The 21,929-nt window shown below is 53.1% G+C and overlaps 2 protein-coding genes across 12 annotated transcripts; both read left to right on the top strand.

The window, feature by feature from the left end:
• The first annotated feature begins 4,042 nt into the window (after nt 1-4,042).
• Nucleotides 4,043-8,930, top strand: KLK7 (kallikrein related peptidase 7). The gene is made up of 6 exons (XM_014866924.3): nt 4,043-4,143; nt 4,559-4,691; nt 5,107-5,266; nt 5,797-6,044; nt 6,353-6,489; nt 8,136-8,930. The coding sequence occupies exons 2-6, from the start codon at nt 4,619-4,621 to the stop codon at nt 8,289-8,291; spliced, it is 774 nt and encodes a 257-aa protein (XP_014722410.1). The 5' UTR covers nt 4,043-4,143; nt 4,559-4,618; the 3' UTR covers nt 8,292-8,930.
• A 4,503-nt stretch (nt 8,931-13,433) lies between these two features.
• Nucleotides 13,434-20,805, top strand: KLK6 (kallikrein related peptidase 6). 11 transcript variants are annotated; one of them, XM_014856474.3, is made up of 7 exons: nt 13,434-13,807; nt 14,537-14,606; nt 15,025-15,072; nt 15,402-15,558; nt 17,577-17,824; nt 19,048-19,184; nt 20,110-20,805. In XM_014856474.3, exons 3-7 carry the CDS (start codon nt 15,027-15,029, stop codon nt 20,260-20,262), a joined length of 741 nt encoding a protein of 246 aa, XP_014711960.1. In that variant the 5' UTR covers nt 13,434-13,807; nt 14,537-14,606; nt 15,025-15,026; the 3' UTR covers nt 20,263-20,805. The 11 variants fall into 11 exon arrangements, with proteins under 11 accessions (XP_014711960.1, XP_014711957.2, XP_014711958.1 ...); XM_014856472.3 differs by having other exon boundaries at nt 13,527-13,807; nt 14,476-14,606; XM_070498319.1 differs by having other exon boundaries at nt 13,631-13,807; nt 14,457-14,606.
• Nucleotides 20,806-21,929: the final 1,124 nt, after the last annotated feature.

Genomic DNA, 21,929 nt, shown 5'->3' with positions numbered 1-21,929 from the left:
TTAGGAAATATGACACCCCTCAAGGCCAGGGTGATGCTGTGGAATTGGTGGGGTCAGGAGTCTGAGTTCTGGGGTCTAATTTTGGATTTGATGAGAGTCAGTGTCTCAGAAGTTTGGGGGACTTAGCTTGAATTTTGTCAGTATGGGATCAACATTAGTATGGTGTTAGTGGGTAGACTTTTTGTGAAACAAAAGGTCAAGGTGGTGTGTAAAATTGATGAAGGGGTGGGTGAAAGAGTTGGGCATGGAAATGAGGATGGGATTTCAGGGATAAATTGGGCTGGAAATGAGAATAGGGGTGGGATTGGGATCAGAGTGTTAGGATTGGCGTCGGATGTGAGTTAGGGATGGGTTCTTGGGGAGGATGTCACTGCTTCCAGGAATATGATAGGGAAGAGGACAAGTCTGAGTTGTGCATGGGGTCAGATTTGGGATTGAGGGTATGGTGACATTCAGGGTTTGGGTCAAGGTTGAGTTTGGCTCATGGTTAGTTGTTCAGGACTCGCGTCGAGAGTCAGGGTTAAGGTTGATTGGGGTGTGAGTCATAGCTTGAGTTGATATTTGGAGTCAGGAATTTGGTCAGGAATAGGTTCCAAGTTGCGGTATAAATTGGAGTTGGTCAAGGATGAAGCAGAACTGAGGGTTAGAATTGGGTATGAGTTGAGGTTTCAGGTTAAGACTCAGGCTTGTGTCAAGATTGGTGTTAAGAGTTGTGTCAAAGTAATGATTGGTGTTAGAATTATGCTTGAAGTCAGGAACTGAGGTCTTTCTCACCCTCTCTTAAGCTCTTGATCATATCTGACCTTGCCTTCTCAATGAATGGCACCACCATCCATCAAGCAAGAGACCCTGAAGCCTTACCCTCTGTCTCCACCACCACAACCTCCACTCAATCCATTGATGAGACCTGTTGATTTTCTCTAGTAAAAGCATCTTGAATCGATCCACTCATTGCCATCTCCACCTCCCAAATGGCCTTAGCCAAGTTACCATCATTTCTCATTTGGACAACAACAATGGCTTCCTCAGGTGCCCACATTCCCTTAAAATCCATTTTTAATATAGCAGCCAGGTTGATATTTTGAAAATACAAATCTCGTTACGTCACTTTCTGACTAAAGTCCAAGTGGTTCACCATTGTCCACAGGATAAGGTCAAACTCGCCATGACATACAACGTTCTATGTTGCCTGGTTCTAGCCAACCTCTGGTCTCTGAGCTCCATCCATACTCCCCTTCCTTCTCAGAGCCTTTAAACATGCTGTTTCCACTACATGATACACTCTCCAGGCTGCTTCCATTTCCTTCTAGTTAATGCTTACCATTCTTTTCACACTCAGCTCATTGTCATTTCTTGGGTCCAAGACCCCTTGGAAGTGCTTTTATAATACTCCACATCTTTCCTTTGGAGCACACATCATTGTTGTAATTTTATGTTTGTTTATCAATTATTTGGTTATTTTTCTTTTACGCTAGACTGTTGGCTCCTTGGAGGAAGATATTCTGTCCAGGTTTGTGCACCACTGGATCCTCAGCACCAAACCCAGCCTGGTACCTAGCTTGTCCTCAGTATGTATTTCTTAAGCAGATAAAGGATTGGGTCTGAGAGAGGATATAGGAGGAGGTCTGGAGACAGAGCTGGAACTGCAGGTAGGGTTGGGTTTGTTGATCAATGTGGTTACAAGATATAGATTCGAGTTAGAATTGGATTTGGATTCATGGTTTGGGATCAGATTTGGGATCTGAGTTGAGATTTGGGTTCAACATGGACATATCAGTAAGGAAGATTTTGGCTTTGGGGACCAATAAACTATAGAACAGAAAGGAAACCTGAGGAAGTCATGAGATGAAGAGGCTCTGTGGTTAGTTAATTCACCAGCTCAGTGACTTCGTGAAAGGCTCTGATGATCTCCAGCTCTGTTTTGGCCATCTTCAATGTTTTGGCTTGATCCACCGGCCACTTCCCTCCATGGTTCCAGGAGGGCTGCCACAGTTGCAGAATTTACACCCAGAAGGGACATCATTTAGCAGAAGAAAAAATAAGTTTCCCAGTGTCTCTTTTTGGAAATAAGAAAGCCTTTCCCAGAAGTGCCCAGGGGTCTTCCCCTCACTCCTGATTGGCCAGAACTGCATCCCATGTCTGTTTCTAAACTAATCACTGGCAAACAGAATATGGCTTCCATGCTTGGTGCAGTAAAGCTTATAGTCATGATGAGGATAAAAGATAATCCAAAGAAAACCTGGGTTCTGACAGAAAGACAGAAGGAGTGAAAGCTTGGGTAAGCAACAATAACATCTATGGGGGGGGGGCGTCAAATTACGGGACAAAGATAGAGTTGGGTTGAGGTCAAGATATAAGGAGATAAGGTTTGGGCTCAGAGCTAAGGAATGAATCACATTTTGGGGTCTGATTGAGAAGTTAGGATCAATTCCACTTTTAGGAATTTGCCTCTAAGTAACAATCGGATGATGGTTTCCATCTAACTCAAAGGAAAAGCCAATGTCTTACATTGGTCTTCAAGGCCCTATCTCATCTAGATCTTATCATGCCTCTGACCTCCTTACCTGTCCTTCTTCCCCTTCCTCATTCAGCTCCAGTCATTGGCTTCCCTGCTAGAACATTGTAGGCACATCCCTTGCCTAACTCACCCAGAGCTCACTACCTCCAAGTAGCTACATGGATCTATCCACCACCTCCTTCAAGATTTTGTTCAAATGTCATCTTCATGTGCAATCTTTCCAATTATCTCTCATAATACTGTAACCCCAGGGGACCCTGGGAGTGGAGAGAACCATCCCTCTTCCCTGGTCTTCTTTTTCTCCACAGCATTTACCCCCTTCTCACAAGCTTTATATTTTATATACTTCTTTCTGTACTCACGGTCCCCACTCACTACAACAAGAGCCTCTGTGAAGGAATTTTTGTCTGTTTCATTGACTGCTGTGCCCTCAGCAGCCAGAATACTTTCTGGCACAGAGTAAATGCTTAATAGATACTCCTTAAATGGATGCAGTGAGCGGAGATGAATGTACAAAGTTCTTCCTGGCATGATTATATTTAAAAGTATCAAAATGTACTTCAATTGGAAACAGATTACATAAATCAGGATACAACGCTAGTATGGAATATTATGAATCCTTATTTTAAAAAAAGGAGAAATGATGGGGCTGGCCCTGTGGCTGAGTGGTTAAGTTCGTGCGCTCCGCTGCAGGCAGCCCAGTGTTTTGTTGGTTCGAATCCTGGGCATGGGCAGGGCACTGCTCATCAAACCACGCTGAGGCAGCGTCCCACATGCCACGACTAGAAGGACCCACAACAAAGAATATACAACTATGTACCGGGGGGCTTTGGGGAGAAAAAGGAAAAAAATAAAATCTTTAAAAAAAAAAAAAGGAGAAATGATCTAAACGTATTAAGAGGAAAAATTGTCCAAGATATTTTATAGAGTAAATAAAAAATTATATTAGAGAAAGTTTAGCACATTTTTGTTATGAATACATAATATTTGTGGAAATCTATGTATCTTATGAGAACACAGATGTGCTTGGTAACAGTAAGCATTTAGGGGGGTGGAGTTAGGGAAAGCCTTCTTTTTTTAATTCATACTCGTGTATTAGGGCTGGGAATGGGTTCAGGCTCAAAGACACAACTGGGATGCAGCCTGGAAAAATTTGCTCAGGTTGGTCAGAATAAGGGTGTAGGGTCTAGGCCACCGCTGAGAGAGGATGAGGGCAAGAAAAATAGCCCCAGAAGACGACCCAAGCCAAAGCTCATCCCTTGAGCTCTGCCTTTCCTTGAATCCTGCCCCCGCCCCTCAGAGCCAGCTCCTGGTCCCTCCCTCCGGAGCAGCCACCTGGGATGGTGGGGCCAAAATGTGCGGGGGCGAACTTGTTGGGTCCCGCCCGGACCCGGGCCTCAGGAAGGAGGGTGGAGAAGGAATAGGCTTCGGCCAATAGCTTTAGCTGCCGCAAGGGTTCAAGATAGCAACAAATTCAGGAAGGGGGCGTCTCAGTGCCAGCTCCGCCTGCACCCCAGGGCGCTGGGGGCGGGGGCAGGGGTGGTATAAGAGAGCGGCCCGCACAGGGCAAGAGACACTTGGCTCCCGGTCAGTCTGGAGCCCAAGTCAGATTAGACCCTCCTGAGGTGAGAACAGGCCTCATTTGGGGTGGGGGCGATGAGGCTGGGTGGACAACTGACTCCTGCTCCTGAGGGGAGGGGGGTGGGAAGCCTGGACTCCTGGTTCTGAGAGGTGAGGGGCTGGAGGTCTGGAATCTTGGGTCTCTTAGGGAAAGAGGAACTGAGGATACAGACTTTGGATGGGGAAGGATGGGAGCCCAGATTCTCGGGTCCGGAGAGAAAGGGAGTCTGGGGGCCTGGATTTCTGGGTCTGAGGGAGGAGGGGCTGGGGGCCGGGACTCCGGGTCCGAGGCGGGAGGGGGCCAGGGGGGCCCGGACTCCGAGTCTGAGGGGGCAGGGCTTGGAACCTGGACTCCTGGGTCCGGAGGAGGAGGAGCTGGGGGCCTGGACTCCTGCCTCCTGAACTCTTTGTCCTTCCTAGTCTCAGCAGAAGAGACCCTTCCTCTGCCCGGCAGCCCCAAGAGACTCAAGAGAAGCCACCATGGCAGGATCCCTTCTCCCCGCTATGCTGATCCTACTACTGTCCTTAGCCCTGAGATCTGCTGGACAAGAAGGTGAGGGCCGGACCGGTGGGCCTGACCTTGCCCCTGGGACTCCCAGCATCCTCAGTGACCCTCTCTAGGACCCCTCTCTCTCCAAGGAGTTCCTAAGTCAGGACGCTTCCCCACCTCCAGCAGCTGCCTCCGCAGAGGACAAGACTCTTCTGCCTCTGCCCCCTTTCTTCCCGCTTCCTTCTGATTCCTGGGGTCTCTGGCCCCCCAGGCCCTGCCTCCTGCACTCAGTGTCTTCTGAGCGGGTTCCCTCTGTCTCTCTCCATCTCCCCGTTATCCTGCGCTGCTCTCCATTTCTGCCTCTGCCTTTCTCCATTCCTGTCTGTCTGTCTTGTTTCCATCTCTGTCTCTCCAAATCCCTCGGCTGCTGCCTCTCCTGACCCTTGCTACCCACATTTTTCTCCATTTCCCTATCCAGATGAATGTAACAGGAACGGGGACAAGATTATTGAAGGACACGCATGTCCAAAAGGCTCCCAGCCCTGGCAGGTGGCCCTGCTCAGGGGCGATCAGCTCCACTGTGGAGGCGTGCTGCTCAACGAGCTGTGGGTGCTCACGGCCGCCCACTGCATGATGAAGTGAGTCAGCGCCTCCAGCCACCCCTCGGGGTGCCTGTCCCCCTCTCTCTCTGGATCCCTGTCCCCCCCCTTGGGGTCTCTGTCCCCCTCCCTCTGGGTCTCCGTCCCTCTCTCTCTGGGTCTCTGTCCCCTTCTCTCTGGGTCTCTGTCCCCCTCCCTCTGGGTCCCTGTCCCCCTCTCTCTGGGTCCCTGTCCCCCTCCCTCTGGGTCCCTGTCCCCTCTCTCTGGGTCCCTGTCCCCCTCTCTCTGGGTCTCTGTCCCTCTCTCTCTGGGTCTCTGTCCCCCTCTCTCTGGGTCTCTGTCCCCCTCTCTCTGGGTCTCCGTCCCCCTCTGTCTGGATCTCTGTCCCCCTCTCCCTGGGTCTCTGTCCCCCTCCCTCTGGATCTCTGTCCCCCTCTCCCTGGGTCTCTGTCCCCCTCTCTCTGGGTCTCTGTCCCCGTCCCTCTGGGTCTCTCTCACCCTCTCTCTGGGTCTCTCTCACCCTCTCTCAGTCACAGTATCTGTCTCTGAATGTCACTCCCTTCTCTCAGTGAGTACAACGTGCACATGGGCAGTGAACGGTTGGGTGATCGGTCAGCCCAGAAGATCAGGGCCACAAGGTCATTCCGCCATCCCAGCTACTCCACTCAGACCCATGTGAATGACATCATGCTTGTGAAGTTAAATAGCAGGGCAAGACTGTCAGCAACTGTGAAGAAAGTCAACCTGCCCTCCAGCTGTGCACCCCCTGGGACCACATGTACCGTTTCTGGCTGGGGCACCACCACCAGCCCTGATGGTGAGGCTGCCCCCATGATCCAAGAGCCCCCACCCTCCAGCCCCTCAGACCCAGGAGTGCTGGCCCCAGCCCCTCCTCCCTCAGACCCAGGATTTCTGGCCCCAGCTCCTCCTCTCTCAGACCCAGGAGTCCTGGCCCCAACCCCTCCTCCCTCAGACCCGGGAGTCTGGCCCATTTTCATGGCCTTGGTGTTGAGCCCGCCAGCCCCCTCCTCCTTCAGGGTCCAGGGCCCCAATCCTTTCCCCATCAGCTCCCAGGGGTCCGCAGACCCAGGCCTGTGACTGACCCCCGCCTCCCGCCCTCACCAGTGACCTTTCCATCGGAGCTCATGTGCACCGATGTCAAGCTCATCTCCTCCGAGGACTGCAAGAAGGTTTATAAGGACCTGCTGGGCAATTCTATGCTGTGTGCTGGCATTCCCGACTCCAAGACCAACGCCTGCAATGTGAGACCCCCTCGCTCCTGGCCCTAGGACCCCAGCTACTTCCTCTCCTCACAGAGCCCAGTCTGCCCCTCCGTCTAGAATCTGAGGGCCTGGCCCTGGTTCTGAGCCTTCCTTCTCACCCCCAAGCCGGCTTTCCTAGCTCTCTTTACCCCGTTCTCTGTCCAGGCCAGAGTGGGAGCCCAGGGGGGCTGGCTGGGCCGTGGGGGTGGGAAAGAGGGCCTGAGACTAGGGGAAGGCAAGTGAGGCACTAGCTTCAAGCCCAAACTTCAAGGGGGCCACAAAACACTCAGTGATCAAGATAAATCATATTCTAATGCAAGACTGAAAAAAAAATCCATGCAAAAAGTCCATGACGAACAAAATATCAGAATTTTGAATAAAGAACGATCACTCTTCCTGAATTTTCCATTTGCCTCGGGCTCCAGTATGGCTCAGCGCAGGACTGTGCTGACCCTGACTTTATCTAAAACTGGGATCTCCTGTTTTTCATGGATTTTGTTTTCATATTAAATTTTATTTTCTAAGGTATTGCATTAAAATAGTATTTATCGCAATTACTGAGACTTCACTCCTGAAGCTAATTTCTCACTCACCTCACCTGGGTCCAGGTCCTGGGCAAAGAACCACCTCTCGCTTTGTCTTTGTTGCCCTTCTTCATCTCTGTAACCCCCTCTCTGTCTCTGAATGTGGTCTTCCCACTTCTCATTAAATCTGATTTCATTTCATTGTTTTCCTTTGGGTTCCCTCTCTGTGTAGGATCTCTCTCGCTCGCTCGCTTGCTCTCACTCTCCCTCTCGCTCTCCCCCTCTCTCTCTGGGCTGTCTGCCTCTCTCTCTGCCTCTTTTCCCAGCCCCTACATTTCTGCCTCCTTGTCCCCCTCCTCCATCCCCTTTCTTCTCTCCATCCTTGTCTCCACCTTTCTCTTCCCCTTCTCTTTGACTCTTTTCTTCTCTACACCTCTCCCTCCACTCTGCACCCCCACTATCTTTGCTCACACCTGTACCCTCAGCTTTCAGGGGAGGTGGGATGGTGTGTGTTAGGGATAGGGCTGAGGGGACAGAGATGTGTGTCCTAGAGAATGGGGGGTTCCCCTTTTCCCCTAGCAAGGGTCTGCTCCATGAATGTGCAAGCCGTGCGGTGACATAGGGCCCCACGCTGGGGAGAGTCCCTTGCTTGGTTTAACACACTCCTGTTACTGTCTTGAAATTCTTAATTTTTGAGCAAGGGGACCTGCACTTTCATTTGGCACTGGCCCCTGTGAATTATGTCTTTGGTCCTGTCCCCCTTTCACGCTCAAAGGGCATGTATCCATCCCCTGGAATTAATGCTCATTCCCCCACTAGCTTGACGCTGAAGTCCTTAAGGATGGAAAATAAATGGGACTCTGACCCCTGGAAGCCCCGCCCCCTTCCCTCTGATTGGTCCTGTTGGCTGGGGCTCAAGCCAATGTTTTCAGAGAACCTAGTTTGCTCTCTCCATGACAGCGTTAATTCCTGCCCTCCCATTGGTTCCCAGAGACGATGAGTGTCTTCCCATTGGCCAGAGTGGAAGTCCTTGGGCTCGCGGGATAAAGATAACTGCGGGGTATATGAGACCTCAGTGATGGTTACTCTGAAACCCAAGTTCATCTGCTCTTTCCCCTCCAGGGTGACTCAGGGGGACCACTGATGTGCAAAGGGACCCTGCAAGGCCTGGTGTCCTGGGGAACTTTCCCCTGCGGCCAACCCAATGACCCAGGTGTCTACACGCAAGTCTGCAAGTATGTCAATTGGATAAAGGAGACCATGAGAAAGCATCACTAATCTCTCCACACTCGAATCTCTCCACCTCTACACCCTGAACAAGAAATTCACAGAAATAAGGGCGTTGATGACCTACAGTCATATCTGACGTTGCCTCTCCTCAAAGACATATTAGAACCTCAACAGTATCCCAATTAAATTAGCAAGGACGTAAAACCAGAACAAGAAACACAAAGACCTCAGCGCTGGTTAAGATGCTCTAAGACCAGCAGCCTCCACCACCGGAATTGGAAATCATACGACTTCTGTGGTAGGCCGCTTGGCAGGGTGAATCGAAACCTTTGTTCACCACCTTTGACCCAGTAATTCTCGTTCTAGGAAGATATTACAGCTAACAAAACAAAACAAAAACAAAGTGTGGAGCATGGTTTGAATTCATTGCAACATTGTTTATCATAGCAAAACAGTGGAAACACTGAACATGGCCCAAGTGAGTGAATTCAGTCAACAACAGGACAGTGGCGCAGGGAGGGATATGATGAGTCTGTTAAGGATAATAATTATGCAGAATTGTTAGTGTTGTGCAAGAATATTTATACTCTGTGATGCAAAACGAACAAAGGAAGATGCAAAGATCTGTATGTACGTGACCCTTGCCATGTAAAATGAAATATTCACAGAATAAAATCTGAAGTCATGGGCCAAGTTGCATTCCGTGGTCATCGTGGGGTGCTTCCTTCCTTCCATTTGCATTCCTGCGGATGTGCTTGTTTACAACCTGAAAAATAAAGCTCCGAAGATCTAAGGTCAGGGAGAGGAGACCCTGAAGAGAGGGAGACTGGAAAGAAAACTGCATCTTATCTTGAGCCCTTGCCCTGCCTCCCTGCCCAGGGGTGTGTTTCTCTCCATTTCCCAGGTCTCAGTTTTCCTCGTCTGTAAAATGGGAGAGAGAGGAAGAGAAGGTAGAGAGGGAAGAAGGGAGGGAGCAGAGAATATGCCTATTTCATCAGGAACGGGATGTGTAAGTGTTTCTGAGCATTTCACAGGTGGCAAACAAGTGGAGAGGGAGAGGTTTTCTGGATGTGTAGGGCTGGCAGGAAGACAGGATACCCGAGTCCCCCAAGGGCCTGCCCAAAGTGAGCAGCCAGCATCCCGGTGCCAGAGGAGGATGAGGGGCAAACCCGGGTAGGTGGGTTCCTATTCTCAAAGAAGACAGGGAAGGGGCCTCTGGAAGGGAGGAGGGAGGAAGGAGAAGTCGTTTGTGACTCAGAGCCTGGCCACACCCCAGGCCTCCTGCCCTCACAGGCTCCCTGGACGGTCACACCTCAGACGCTGCTGACAGAGGGATCTTCAGCCCAGGATCCACCCCTCCTACCTGTCTTTCCAGTTTCTCCCCCAGAATTCCCTCCAAGGCAACATCTTCCAGATCCTTCCTCTCCTCATCTCATGTCCCTCTTGAGTCTCTCCTAACCTCCCCCTCTCCTACTCTTCCTCATATTGCAGAATTTCTGCAGGTACCAATTCCCTGCACACACGAGGCAAATGTGCTTCCTCCCACAAAACACTGGAGCCAGGGCCCCAGCTCCCTCCTCCCTCAGACCCAGGAGTCCATCCCCCAGCCCCTCCTCCCTCAGACCCAGGGGTCCAGCCCCAGCCCCTCCTCCCTCAGACCCAGGAGTCCAGGCCCCCAGCTCCTCCTCCCTCAGACCCAGGGGTCCAGCCCCAGCCCCTCCTCCCTCAGACCCAGGAGTCCCAACCCCCAGCTCCTCCTCCCTCAGACCCAGGGGTCCAGGCCCCAGCCCCACCTCCCTCAGACCCAGGGGTCCAGGCCCCAGCCCTTCCTCCCTCAGACCCTGGAGTCCAGGCCCCCTGCCCCTCCTCCCTCAGACCCTGGAGTCCAGGCCCCCAGCCCCTCCTCCCTCAGACCCAGGAGTCCAGCCCCCAGCCCCTCCTCCCTCAGACCCAGGGGTCCAGGCCCCAGCCCCTCCTCCCTCAGACCCAGGAGTCCAGCCCCCAGCCCCTCCTCCCTCAGACCCAGGGGTCCAGGCCCCAGCCCCACCTCCCTCAGACCCTGGAGTCCAAGCCCCCAGCCCCTCCTCCCTCAGACCCTGGAGTCCAGGCCCCCAGCCCCTCCTCCCTCAGACCCAGAAGTCCAGGCCCCAGCCCCTCCTCCCTCAGACCTGGGAGTTCAGGCCCCCAGCCCCTCCTCCCTCAGACCCAGGAGTCTGCCCCTGGCCCCCTCCTGCCCTTGGATCAGTGTCAGCTTTAAAGACTGTCAACGGGTTTCGACCACCCACCTTCATGAAGCTCCATCAACTTCCCCTCTCTCCAGCAAGCCATCCCAAAACAATAGTCTAAAATTTTAAAAAGTAATAAAACATTGCAGTTGCACTAAGTCTGCCTGGGAATGCCTGGCCCTGCCCCCCAGCAATTCCTGTCCACAAGTGTGGAGGTGGATCAGTTTGCAATGACTTGAGATAGTACTCTTGTTGATTTTCTTAAAAAATAACCTCATTTTTCTCCGGGAAGACAGTGTAGCATAGTTAAAGTACTAACTCTAGAAACTGGGGTTCTTGGGTTCTAACCCCAGTTCTGGCAGCTACAGGCTGTGCCTTTGAGCACGTTGCTTCTCCATCCCTGTTCCTTCATCCTTGAAGTGAGAGAAACAGCACCTATTTCCCAAGGCTGTTATGGAGACAAAATATGCTTAATATACAGAAAGTGCTAGAACATTGTCTGACCCAGAACAAGCCTTCCATGAGTGTTGGTTTTTATTAGTTGTGACTTCTGGCACTTTTTCTGGCTCATACTCTCAGTTTTCTTATCAAACGTTTTCTTCATTGAAGACTTTTGCAGAGCCTGTCGATTTGGAGAAAAACATCCTGTAAATAAGCAGGCATGGCATGTGGTGATGACAAAACCATGAAGGCCATGGGCAAAGCCTGGAGCTGGGGACTTCATTCTCTCTCTTAGAGGTTCCTCCACTCTCCACCACCTGCCACCTCCCTCCACAGGATTCTCAACAGTTCCTCTCAAGTCCACCGGTCCTGTCTTGCAGGAAGGCAGACTCGGTGGGGGCGCCAAGAGGTGGGCCATGTCCACCGCCATGTTGGAAGCTGAGTTCCGATCCAGGCTCCACCATTTCCTGGGTGTCTGATGTTGAGCAATTAACTTCCTCTCTCTGAGCCTCAGTTTCTTATCTGTAAAATGAGAGTGGGCGTAATGAAGTCATTTCATCGTTTGGTCAACATTTCCTAAGGCTTCTTCTGGGCCAGGTCCTCTGACGGAGCTTGGGACATGAGGGTGAGTCAGCCCCGGTGCCTGCCCTCAGGGAGCTCAAGGTTCAGTGGGGGAGATGGACTTGGATCCAGATGGTCGTGGTCCAGCGTGTCTTGAGGGAGGCACCTGTTGTGGGAACATAGATGAGAGAGTGACTAACCCAGCCGCAGAGGGTGGAAGTTGGGTGCGTTCAGGGAAGGCTTCCTGAAGGAGGTGATGTCTGAGCACAGACTTGAAGGACAGGTTGTTGCTGCCAGGAGAAGGTGAGAAGAACACTCTGAGAGAAGGGAATGGAATGGATGGAGGCCTAGGGGTCAGAGGGCATGGCACAGTTCAGGGAAACTTCAGATCATCTCCAAGGCTGGAGCCTTGGGTGATGAAACAAGTGAGCAGAACCGCACCGTGCAATACGGCAGCCACTCACCACAGTGGCTCCTGACTTGTGAAATGTAGCCAGTTCCCATTGAGATGTGCTGTTAAGTCAAAAAGATACATCCAATTCCAAGTAACTATTATGCAAAACATAAGAAGGCAAGGTATCTGTTTAAAATTTCCTTATTTTGATTCCACCTTGAAATGATACTTGTCGGATGTCTTGGGTCAAATGAAATATTAAAATGAACTCCTCTTGTTTCTTTTACTTTTTTTTTTTAAACTGCAGCTACTAGAAAATTTAAAGGTACATGTGTACTTGGCATGATATGTGTACTGGGCAGAAGTGATCAGGATACTGAAGGTCTGCCGACACCAGGCTGAGGGGCTGGGAATTTTTCCCAAGAGTAATGGGGGGCCCAGGGCGGGGCTGTGAGCAGGAGGGGGGCGGGAGAAGCTCTGGGTGCAGGAAGACCCCTCTGGGGTCAAGTGAAGGATACAGAAGAGAGGATGGCCCAGGGTGATGGTCCAGCTGGGAGAGGAGCAGGTGTGAGCTGGGGCCACCAACATGGGAACAGAGAAGAGGGGACCACACAGAAAGAGGAGGTGGAGGGACGGGGCTTGGGGTCAGTGGACTATGAGAGGTCCAGCCTGGTGTCTGGGAGGATGGTGGGTCCTGAGAAAAAGATGCTGAGTTCAGTGGGGACCTGAGTGTGAAGGACCTGGGGGAATCTAGCGGGGGTAGGGGGAGCAGCCCCAGAGAGTATATTGAATGCCAAATTGGTTTTCATCCCAAGAGTGATGGGGACTGAGCAAAGAAGTGACAATTAGATTTAATGCAAGAATAAGAGGTGAGGTGGGAAATTATTAACATCAGTTGTCCTTGCTACCCAAGGGCTTCCCAAGATCCCCCTTTTCCTTCTCAGGCCCTGCATCTCCCCATCCCTGTGGTGGCCACACCCATCTTCATTTCGCTTCAGGGCCACCTCTGCTGCCACCGGCCGTTTCTGCACGTGCCCGACCTTTTCACCCCCTCTCCTCCTGACCACGTTCAAAGGCACCTCCTCAGATCCCCTCCTGTAGCTTGCCGGCACCCCCATTTCTCATCACACTCCCCTGTCGCTCTCAAATTTGCTTGCAATTCTGCTTGTTTTCACATCTCTCCCTACATGTTGAGTCTCATCGACAAAGGCTAGGATCCTGGTGTCCCACCAGCTTCTCCACTGCCCCTGCCCCTCGTGTCATCCCCCTTAGGTCCCCAAGCACCTAGCTTCCCTCTGCCCATATGCATATGCTTCTCTGGAAATGCAGGGGGATCTGGGGCAAGAGGAGCAGAGAAAGATTTAGAGAGCATCCGTGAAGACTTAGAAAATCAAGAGGAAAGAGAGATACAGAGAGAAGATGGAGAAAGAGGCAGAGGGATAAAGAGACACAGGCAGAGGCAGAGAGAAGCACAGAGAAACATGCAGACAGAGAGAGGGAGAGACGGACGTGGAGACATCCCCACCACGGCCAGGGAGACAGATGGACAGAGAGACCTCAGAGGGAGGCAGACTTGGAGGAGGGGAACCCGGAGGGTCAAGAGTCCTGATATCCGGGCAGAGGTGGGTGGACAATGAAAGGACAGCGGCAGGACTGTCAGACAGGGACAAAGGGAAGCTATTGACACAGCCGGCCGGCCGCCCGCCTGCCTGACTGTCCGGAAGAGAAGTTGAGAAACGGGGCTGCTGGGAGCATGGCACTGGGTGCTGGGGGCAGACAAAGCTCGATTGTTCGAGGCCCCGTTCCCCACGGCGCCTGGGCCTGCACCCCAGCCCGGGGCAGGGGCGGGTGCCGGCTTGGTGACACATGCTTTCTTGCCGGCTGGCTCGCTCACTCTCTTGGGGACACAGAGGTCGTCACACCACAGAGGGACTTATGGGCAGGTGCGTGAATCACCCCAACCCCGCTGAACCCACATGACCTGATTCCCAATGCCTGAGGATGGATGCCAGCCTCAGGAGGGAGGGTCTGCGGGTCCCAGGGTGCTCACAGACAGAGTGGGTGGGATTCCTGGAGCCTGGGGGACTGGGCACTTGCCGGGGATGCTGGCGTTTGGGTCCTCAGACACTTTCTTGCTCAAGGAACAGGAAGCCTAGGGGCTGAGGAGCACAAGCTCTTATCTTTCCCTCCTTTAGACTCGGAGTGTGGACTTCTAGCCCCTTCCTCCTTGAAGGCCCAGAATTCGGGACACTGGCCCCTCCTCCCCAAGACGCAGCAGTCCAGACCCCCAGTGAACTCAGGGACCGGTGCTTGCCTCCCTGGAAGAGGGGGTCATCAGGATCAGAGCCGTGGGAGCGGGAGGAATGTGTGTGGGAGGGCCGAGTGAGAAGTTAAAGGGTGGGGCCTCCTCTCTCAGGAACCCAGGAGACAGGGGTTAAAAGGAAGCCCCAGGAACCTCTGAGGACAGGACCAACCTCTTCCAGGGAGACCAGGAAGCTCGGGGTGCCCGGGTGTCCAGCCAGCAGTGTGGAAGCCCTGGACCCCAGGACCCGCACACCCTCCGCTTCCTCTCTCTCCTTCCCTGACTCTCAGGCGTCGTCTCTGCTTTCAGAGTCCCTTCTCTTCCTGTAGCTACCTGCATTTCTGACTCTCTCTGCCTCCCTGTCTGCCAGCCTGTGACACCTGTTGCCCCTTTCCCCGACCCAGGAACCCCTGGGCTGGTAGACCGCCGGCCCCCAGCAGGTAAGGTCACAGGGCACCCCAGAACCTGCAGGTGTGGTGGTGAGCAACAAGGTGAGCGTAGAGCCAAGGTACAGAGGAAAACTCCCTCTGCGTTGGGAGGGATGAACGTCAGGGCCCTCCTGGGCCTTCCTGTTAGGAGGGAGGCAAACCAGAGCCTAGAGAAATGGAAAAGCTTAATGAGAATCGCGCTGCAAGCCTACAGACCCTCGGAGGTGATTCTGGGTTCTCGCTGGCGCACAGGGCCCTCCCATGGAAGACGTGGGCAGAGGAAACGCGCAATCAGGAGGCTAGCCAGAAGCCGAGGGTCAGGAGAGCACAGCAGACCAGGGAGGAGGAGAGGATGGGGAGGGAGAAGAAGGAGGGGCCTCCGGTGGAGGCTGAGATAGGAACTGATGGAGCGTTTGGCTTCCCCCCTCAGGAATGGGCATGAAGACGCTGACCATAGCTGTGGTCCTGATTGTTGCAGGTGGGAAGAAAGGGAACAGGGGTGGGAGGTTTAGGGGTCGGGTGGGGGTTGTTGACGGGGAAGAGATTGGCTTTGGGGAGGGAGAGACACATGAGAATGGAGGTGGGGTGGGTTTGGAATGGGGAAGAAGTCAGAGGCCAGGTTAGGGATGCAGATGGGGAAGGGGAGTGGGAGGTGGGTTTAAGGATGGGGAAGAGTTTGAGGATGGGGTGGGTTTGGGAGGTGGGGATGGAGGTGATCTTGATGACTGAGACAGGATTTGGTCCCCCTTGGGGGCTGCACCTGGTGTCTCCAGACCTCCTCTCTGATCCAGACCCTCCCTCCCTCAGCCTGGGCCGAGGAGAAGAACAAGGTGATGCATGGCGGGCCCTGTGAGCAGACATCCCACCCGTACCAAGCTGTGCTCTACAGCTCCGGCCACCTGCTCTGCGGGGGGGTCCTCATTCACCCCCTGTGGGTCCTCACCGCCGCCCACTGCAAAAAAACGTGAGTCTCCAAGTGAATGAGGCCATGAATGAGGAGCTATTGCAATTAGATCCCAGGGGCATCTGGCAGACGTGAGGCATGAAGTGACACACACATCCCCCAATCCCAGTGTGAGGCCGTCCGATAACCAGGTTCATCCCGCCTGTGTTTAACTGAGTGCAAAATATGCGCCAGGCACCGTCTGAGGCCCTGGTCATCTAGCAGTAAAAAACAAACAAACAAACAAAATTGCTGCCTTTATGAGCTGACCTCCTGAATGGGGAATCAGATCACGCAGGGCCCCTGTAGGGAGCGATGGAGCATTTGAACTTGACTGAGGGCAGTGGGAAGCCACTGGAGAGTTTTAATCAGGGAAGCAGCACGATCTGGTTTGCATTTTTAGGGACATCCTGACTACCATGTGCAAAGCGGGCTGGGCCGGAGGAGGGGAAGGGATGCAGGTGGAGGCGGGCTAAGCTGACAGCTTGGACCAGGATGGTGGTGGTGCGGATGGCGGGAAGTTGAAAACCTTGGGAGGTATTTTGAGACTGAACCAGCAGGACTAGGTGAGGTGGGAGAGAAGAAGCAGGGCTGAAGGTATTTGACTTGAAAGATGATGGGGAGTTTTGGTGTGTCCTTCTCTGAGTCGGGCAGAGGGAAACAGAAGCTGTTTGGATACTGGCAGGGGAGCGTCAGACATTTTTAGCCAAGGTGAGTTTGAGATACCCGGGAGATGTCCAGGAAGGAGGCCAGGTCGGCCTGTGGTGCTCAGGGGAGAGGCCAGAGCTGGAGGTAAACAGGTAGCATTTAAAGCCACGGGACAGGATGAGGTCATCCAAAAAGCAGGGAATAGATAGAGGAGTGTAGAGGGCCCGGCACCAACTCTTGAGACACTAATCATCACCAATTAGATTAACAACAGTTGTTCAACGCCATCTTCAGGTCAGGCACCAGGTTAAGCAGTTTCCATACCCTTCCTGGAATCCCCACAATAAGGGACTCCTGGTCCCATCTTGCAGATGAGGAAACAGAGGCTCAGAGAAGTAGAAAGTGATAACTCAAGAGTTTGGAAGCCAACAGGTGCGATGCACACTGTGGGGGGAGGGGCCTCGTCACACAGAACCAGGGACTCAAGGCTGCCCCCCACCGTGTGGTCTCCCCGCAGCTCAGGGAGGCCTGACATCACCCCCTCCATCTTCCTTCATTCATTCGGTGCACATTGATGGAGAGCACCAACCAAGTGCCAGATTTGAGCTGGGCAGTGGGGAATCAGCCATGGATGAGGGAGGGACACCGAGTGCCTGCCCCAGGGAACCCAGGAGCAGAAAAGTGCAGATAGTTATTTAACAAATCCTTGAAAAATGACACAATGAGTTGCTGGCAGAGGGGACAGCCAGTGCAAAGGCCCTGGGGTGAGAGGATGACTGTTATGTTCAAGGAAAGGCAGGGAAGCCAGTGTGGCAGGAGCAGAAAGACAGAGGGGAAGAGTGGGAAGAGACAACTGAGAAGTAATAGAGGAAGATTGTGCAGGACCTTGTGGGCCCTGGTGAGAACTTTGGCCTTTACTCTGAGTGAGATGGGAGCCGTGAGAGGGTTCTGAGCAGAAGCGGGACAAGGCCAGCTCATGTTGTTAAAATAGCTCTGGCTGCTTGGTGGAAGGTAGACTGTGGAGGGGAAAAGGAGGAAGCAATGAATCCAGTGAGGCAGCTACTGCCACAGTCCAGGTAAGAGAGGATGGTGGCTCAGACCAAGATGGTAGCAGTGGAGGATGTGAGAAGGGTCAGATTCTGGATCTACTTTGGAAAGCCAAAGAGATTTCTGGACAGCTGGGATGTGAGGCATGAAATAGAGTCAAGAATAGTCATCGGGGTTATTTTGGAAGGATGGAGTTGTCATTGACTGAGCCAGGAAGACTATGAGGGGAGCAGGCCAGATGGTTCATGGCATACCGGGCTTGCCCCACCTCCCACCACAGCCCCTCTGGAATCTCTGCTGCAGCCCAAGGGCTCCAGGTGAGACTCAGCCCTCCTCTTTCCCAGGGATCTCCAGGTCTACCTGGGGAAGCACAACCTTCAGCAAAGGGAGAGTTTCCAGGAGCAGAGTTCGGTTGTCCGGGCTGTGGCCCATCCTGGCTACAATCCCGCCACTCACGACCAGGACATCATGCTGTTGCGCCTGGCACGCCCAACCAGATTCTCTGAACACATCCAGCCCCTGTCCCTGGAAAGAGACTGCTCGGCCAACCACACCAGCTGCCACATCCTAGGCTGGGGCAAGACGGCAGATGGTCAGTAGGGGGAGGATGGTGCGGGAGCAGGCCAATGGGTGATGGGTCATGGGAGAGGAGGGCTGATGGTGAGGACCAATGGGGCGGTGTATCAAAGGGTGAGAAGCCAGTGGAAGAGAGGGAAAATATGGGAGTTGGGTCAATGAATGAACAGCCAATGGAGAAAGTAGACCAACGGGTGAATGGTATGGAGAGATGGGCCATAAGATGACAGATCAATGAAGAGATACTAACAGGAAGGAGGCCAGTTGTGAAGAGGGGCCAATCAGGATGCGCCAAAGATTAGGAAGGGATACACGGAGGAGGGACTAATGGAAGAAGGGAGATCAATATAAGCAGGGGAGTCAGCTGAAGGATGTGAACTGACAGGGGGAAGGGTCAATGTTCAAGAGGGCTCCCTAGAGGAAGAAAAATGTCCAACAGATCTGCAGGAACCATTGAAGGTGGGGCTGTGAGTGCAGGGCCAAAAAGGAAGGGGGACCATTAGATGAAAGGCCAATAGGAAGGGAGAACCAGTGGAGAAGGGCAGGGCCATTTAGGAAAGGACCAATCGGGGAGGGGGGACCATTGAATGAAGGGCCAATAGGAAGGGAGAATCAATAGGGAGGGCAGGGCCATTTAGGAAAGGACCAATCGGGGAGGGGGGACCATTGAATGAAGGGCCAATAGGAAGGGAGAACCCATGGAGGAGGGCTGGTCCATTTAGGAAAGCACCAATCAGGGAGGAGGACCATTGAATGAAGGACCAATAGGAAGGGAGAACCTAGGGAAAGAAGGGACCCATTGGGAAAGGACCAGTGATCAAGTGGTGACAAATCGGGAGGAGCTAATGGGCAAGAAGGGTCCAATGAAGGATGAAGCGGTATAATAGAGGGGGGACTAACAGAGGAAGAGCATCTAGAGGTCAGCGGGAACTGCTGAAGAAGGTGGGACCAATGGAAGAGAGACAAGTGGAGGAAGGACCTAAGAGAAGGGAAAAACCAATAGGAAATGAGGACTCCCGGAGGAGGTGCGATTGAAGAGGAAAATAGGCCAATGGGAGGGAAGGATGATGTAAAGAGGGACCAATCAGGAGTTAGGGCCAAGGAAAACTGGTTTGAGAATGAGAGGCAAATGGGAGGAAGGGAACCAGTGGGAAATGGGGACCAACACAAGAAGGGCTTCTAGAGGAGTATGCGGGAAGGGCGAGACGTGAGGTCAGCCCAGCCCATCTGTCTCATCAGGCAATTACCCTGACACCATCCAGTGTGCATACATCCACCTGGTGTCCCGTGAGGAGTGCGAGCGCGCCTACCCCGGCCAGATCACCCAAAACATGGTGTGCGCCGGGGACGAGAAGCACGGGAAGGATTCCTGCCAGGTGAGGACACCGGGACCTGCCAGTTACACAGCTAAGGACAGAGACAGGAAGAGACGGTCACACAGACCACGCTGCAGCTTTATTGAGACCAGCTGGGAGGGAATCAGAGGCACGAGAAGGGAGAGAGACTCAGTCCAAAACACAGAGACACGGTCAGGGGCAGGCAGAGATATACAGACAGCTACTAGAGACAGAAAATGCAGAGACAAGGATGGAGATGGAGAGATCAAGAACCAGAGGGTCATAGTAAGGTGACAGGTGGTGTGAGGGGACTCTCCTTCTTCCAACAGAGTCCCCACAGGTCCTGCATGGAAACGGCCAAGCTGTAGAGGAGGGCAACCCTAGCTAGGGAGAGGGGCTCTCCATCCCCACTCTCAGATCCCTTTAATTTGGGTTTCCTCCACCATCGTGTATGGGGTCTTTCCTCTTTATGCCAAAACTGAGCCCAGTGCTATGAAGGATCTGCAGAGACCAGTGGAGAGGGAGAAAGAGGCAGACATAAGCTGATACATAGCGAATCGGACACAAAGAAAGGGCAGGCAGACAAGCCCCATTTCTGAGACTGTCCTCTCTTTAGAGCTCTCTCTCTCTGTCTCTCCCTCCCTCCCTCCCCATCTCACTCTGCCCCTGTGCCTCTCTCCACATCTCTCAGTCTCTGTTCTGGACCTTTATTCTTTCTTTTGCTCTCTATGTCTCTCTGGATCTTGGTGTTCTCTCTGTTTCTCCACATTTCTGAGTCTCCCTCAGTCTCTCTCTATTTCCTCGTCTGTGACTCTCTCCGCGTGTGTCTCTCTCTGTCCTCAAGGATTTCTCTCCATCTCTGAGCGCCTCTCACTCCCTCTCTCCATGTCTCTACGTCTCCTCTGTCTCCCTGTCTTTCTCTCTCTGCATTTCTGTATCTAACTCTCTCTCCTCTTTCCCGTAGGGCGATTCCGGGGGTCCGCTGGTATGTGGAGACCGTCTCCGGGGCCTTGTATCATGGGGCAACGTCCCCTGTGGATCCAAGGAGAAGCCGGGAGTCTACACCGACGTCTGCAGATATGGCCACTGGATCCGAAAAACCATCCAGGCCAACTGACCCTGACATGTGACACCCAACTCTTGACCTACGACCCTCACTTGCTGGCTGCAGAATATGTCTGACCAAGACCTTGCCTTCCCCCCCTGCCACCTGCCCAGACCTGACCCTTAACGCTTAATAAAGGCAGTGACGCGACAGCAAGAACCCTCCCTGATTTTAGCCCATCCTCGCACCACCGGGTGCAAGTGGGGACATGGGCTAAGGTCTTCTCCCCTCCACTAGAGAACAGAGGAAAATCCTTTCCAAGCTTCCCTCCCTCCCTGATCATCCCATGGGCTCAATCTCTTCCTGCAGAGGAGTGGCCGCAAGTCTGGCCAACCCTGAGCTGGAATCCCAGCTCTGCCGCTGGCTTGCTGTGCACCCTCAGGAGGTGCCTTCCTCCGCTGTGTCGATTTTCTCATCTGTCAAATCAAGATAATAATAGCGTATTTCCCATAAGGCGGTGGCTGTTGTTGGGCAGATTGAAAGTTTCGAATATGTGAAACAGGTGACAGTGCCTGGCACACTTGTGTGAGCAATAAAGAGCGAATTTTATTACCAGTGGTGCTTTTTGCTTTTGTCCTGCTCCTGCCTCTCTGAAACCCAGATATTCTTAGCTCCCTTTTATAGCCCAATTTGCTTTTTCCTCCCCTCCAGGAAGACACCCTTGATTGCTCCACCTCGTGCTAGCCCTCATGGGGTGGCTTTCTCCCCTAAACTCCTATTGAGGCAAGAGCAGCAGGGAGGTGAGAGGGCTGGGAGACCGCTGTGTGTGGGTAAGAGTGATGGAAGATAAGATGGGAGAGGAGAGCAGGGACCAGGTCCCAAAGGACCTCCAACCCCAGGGTGAGAGGCTGGACTTTCTCCTGAGGGCAATAGGGAGCCATGGAAGAGTTGTGAGCAGGAGCAGCACTGGAACCATGTGTGGGATGGACTAGAGGAGAGAGACTAGAAGCCAGGGAAGAGGTTGAGGTGATGGTGCAGGCAGAGAAGATGAGGGCTGAGCTGGGACCGAGGCTGCTAGGGCTGGAGAAGGGAGACTGAATATGTGGTCACCATATGGAGAAAGTTGGGAGAGTGGCATTCTCAGAGAGAGAATGATCTGTAGAAAAGCCTGGGGTGCCCCAGAGATGGCAAATCATCCAGGATATCGGGAGCTGGGGTTTGAGACGGGAGAAGTGGGCGACATGACAGGGAATGTAGGTCAATGGAAGACGGTCCTGGGACCTTCAGTGTTGGGCAGAAAAACTTAGCCTTGATCCTGGGGGCATGGAAGAAAAGAAGGACAGGATCAGATCTGGGTATTAGAAAGATCTTGCCATGGTCCATTTGGGGGGGTGGGCAAGGAGGAAGAGAGACTGGAATCCCCCCAAAGAAATAAGGGGAGCAGACAGGCAGAACAGGGCAAGGACTCAGTCTTTCGCATGCTTTCTGGGGTTCTCCCACCAAGAAGCACCATGCATGATGCCAAACCAATGCACACACCTCTACCCTAAGCCGCAGGCCTGTCCCTGTCCTCAGAGCGTCTTCTTCTCCTAACCCCCACTGCACCATCTCTGAGGAAGACAGAATAACATCTAAGCCAGGTGTCTTCCCTGGGACCCTTTGGGACAGGGACTGGCTCCCCAGAGAGAGGGAACAGAGGGGCCCACCATGGGAGCTGGAGTTAGGAGCAGAGAAATATT

This window comes from Equus asinus, chromosome 26 (genome assembly GCF_041296235.1).
Source record: "Equus asinus isolate D_3611 breed Donkey chromosome 26, EquAss-T2T_v2, whole genome shotgun sequence".
Taxonomy (NCBI): domain Eukaryota; kingdom Metazoa; phylum Chordata; class Mammalia; order Perissodactyla; family Equidae; genus Equus; species Equus asinus.
Note: the sequence above shows the minus strand (reverse complement) of the source record. Positions and strands in the feature narration are given on the sequence as shown.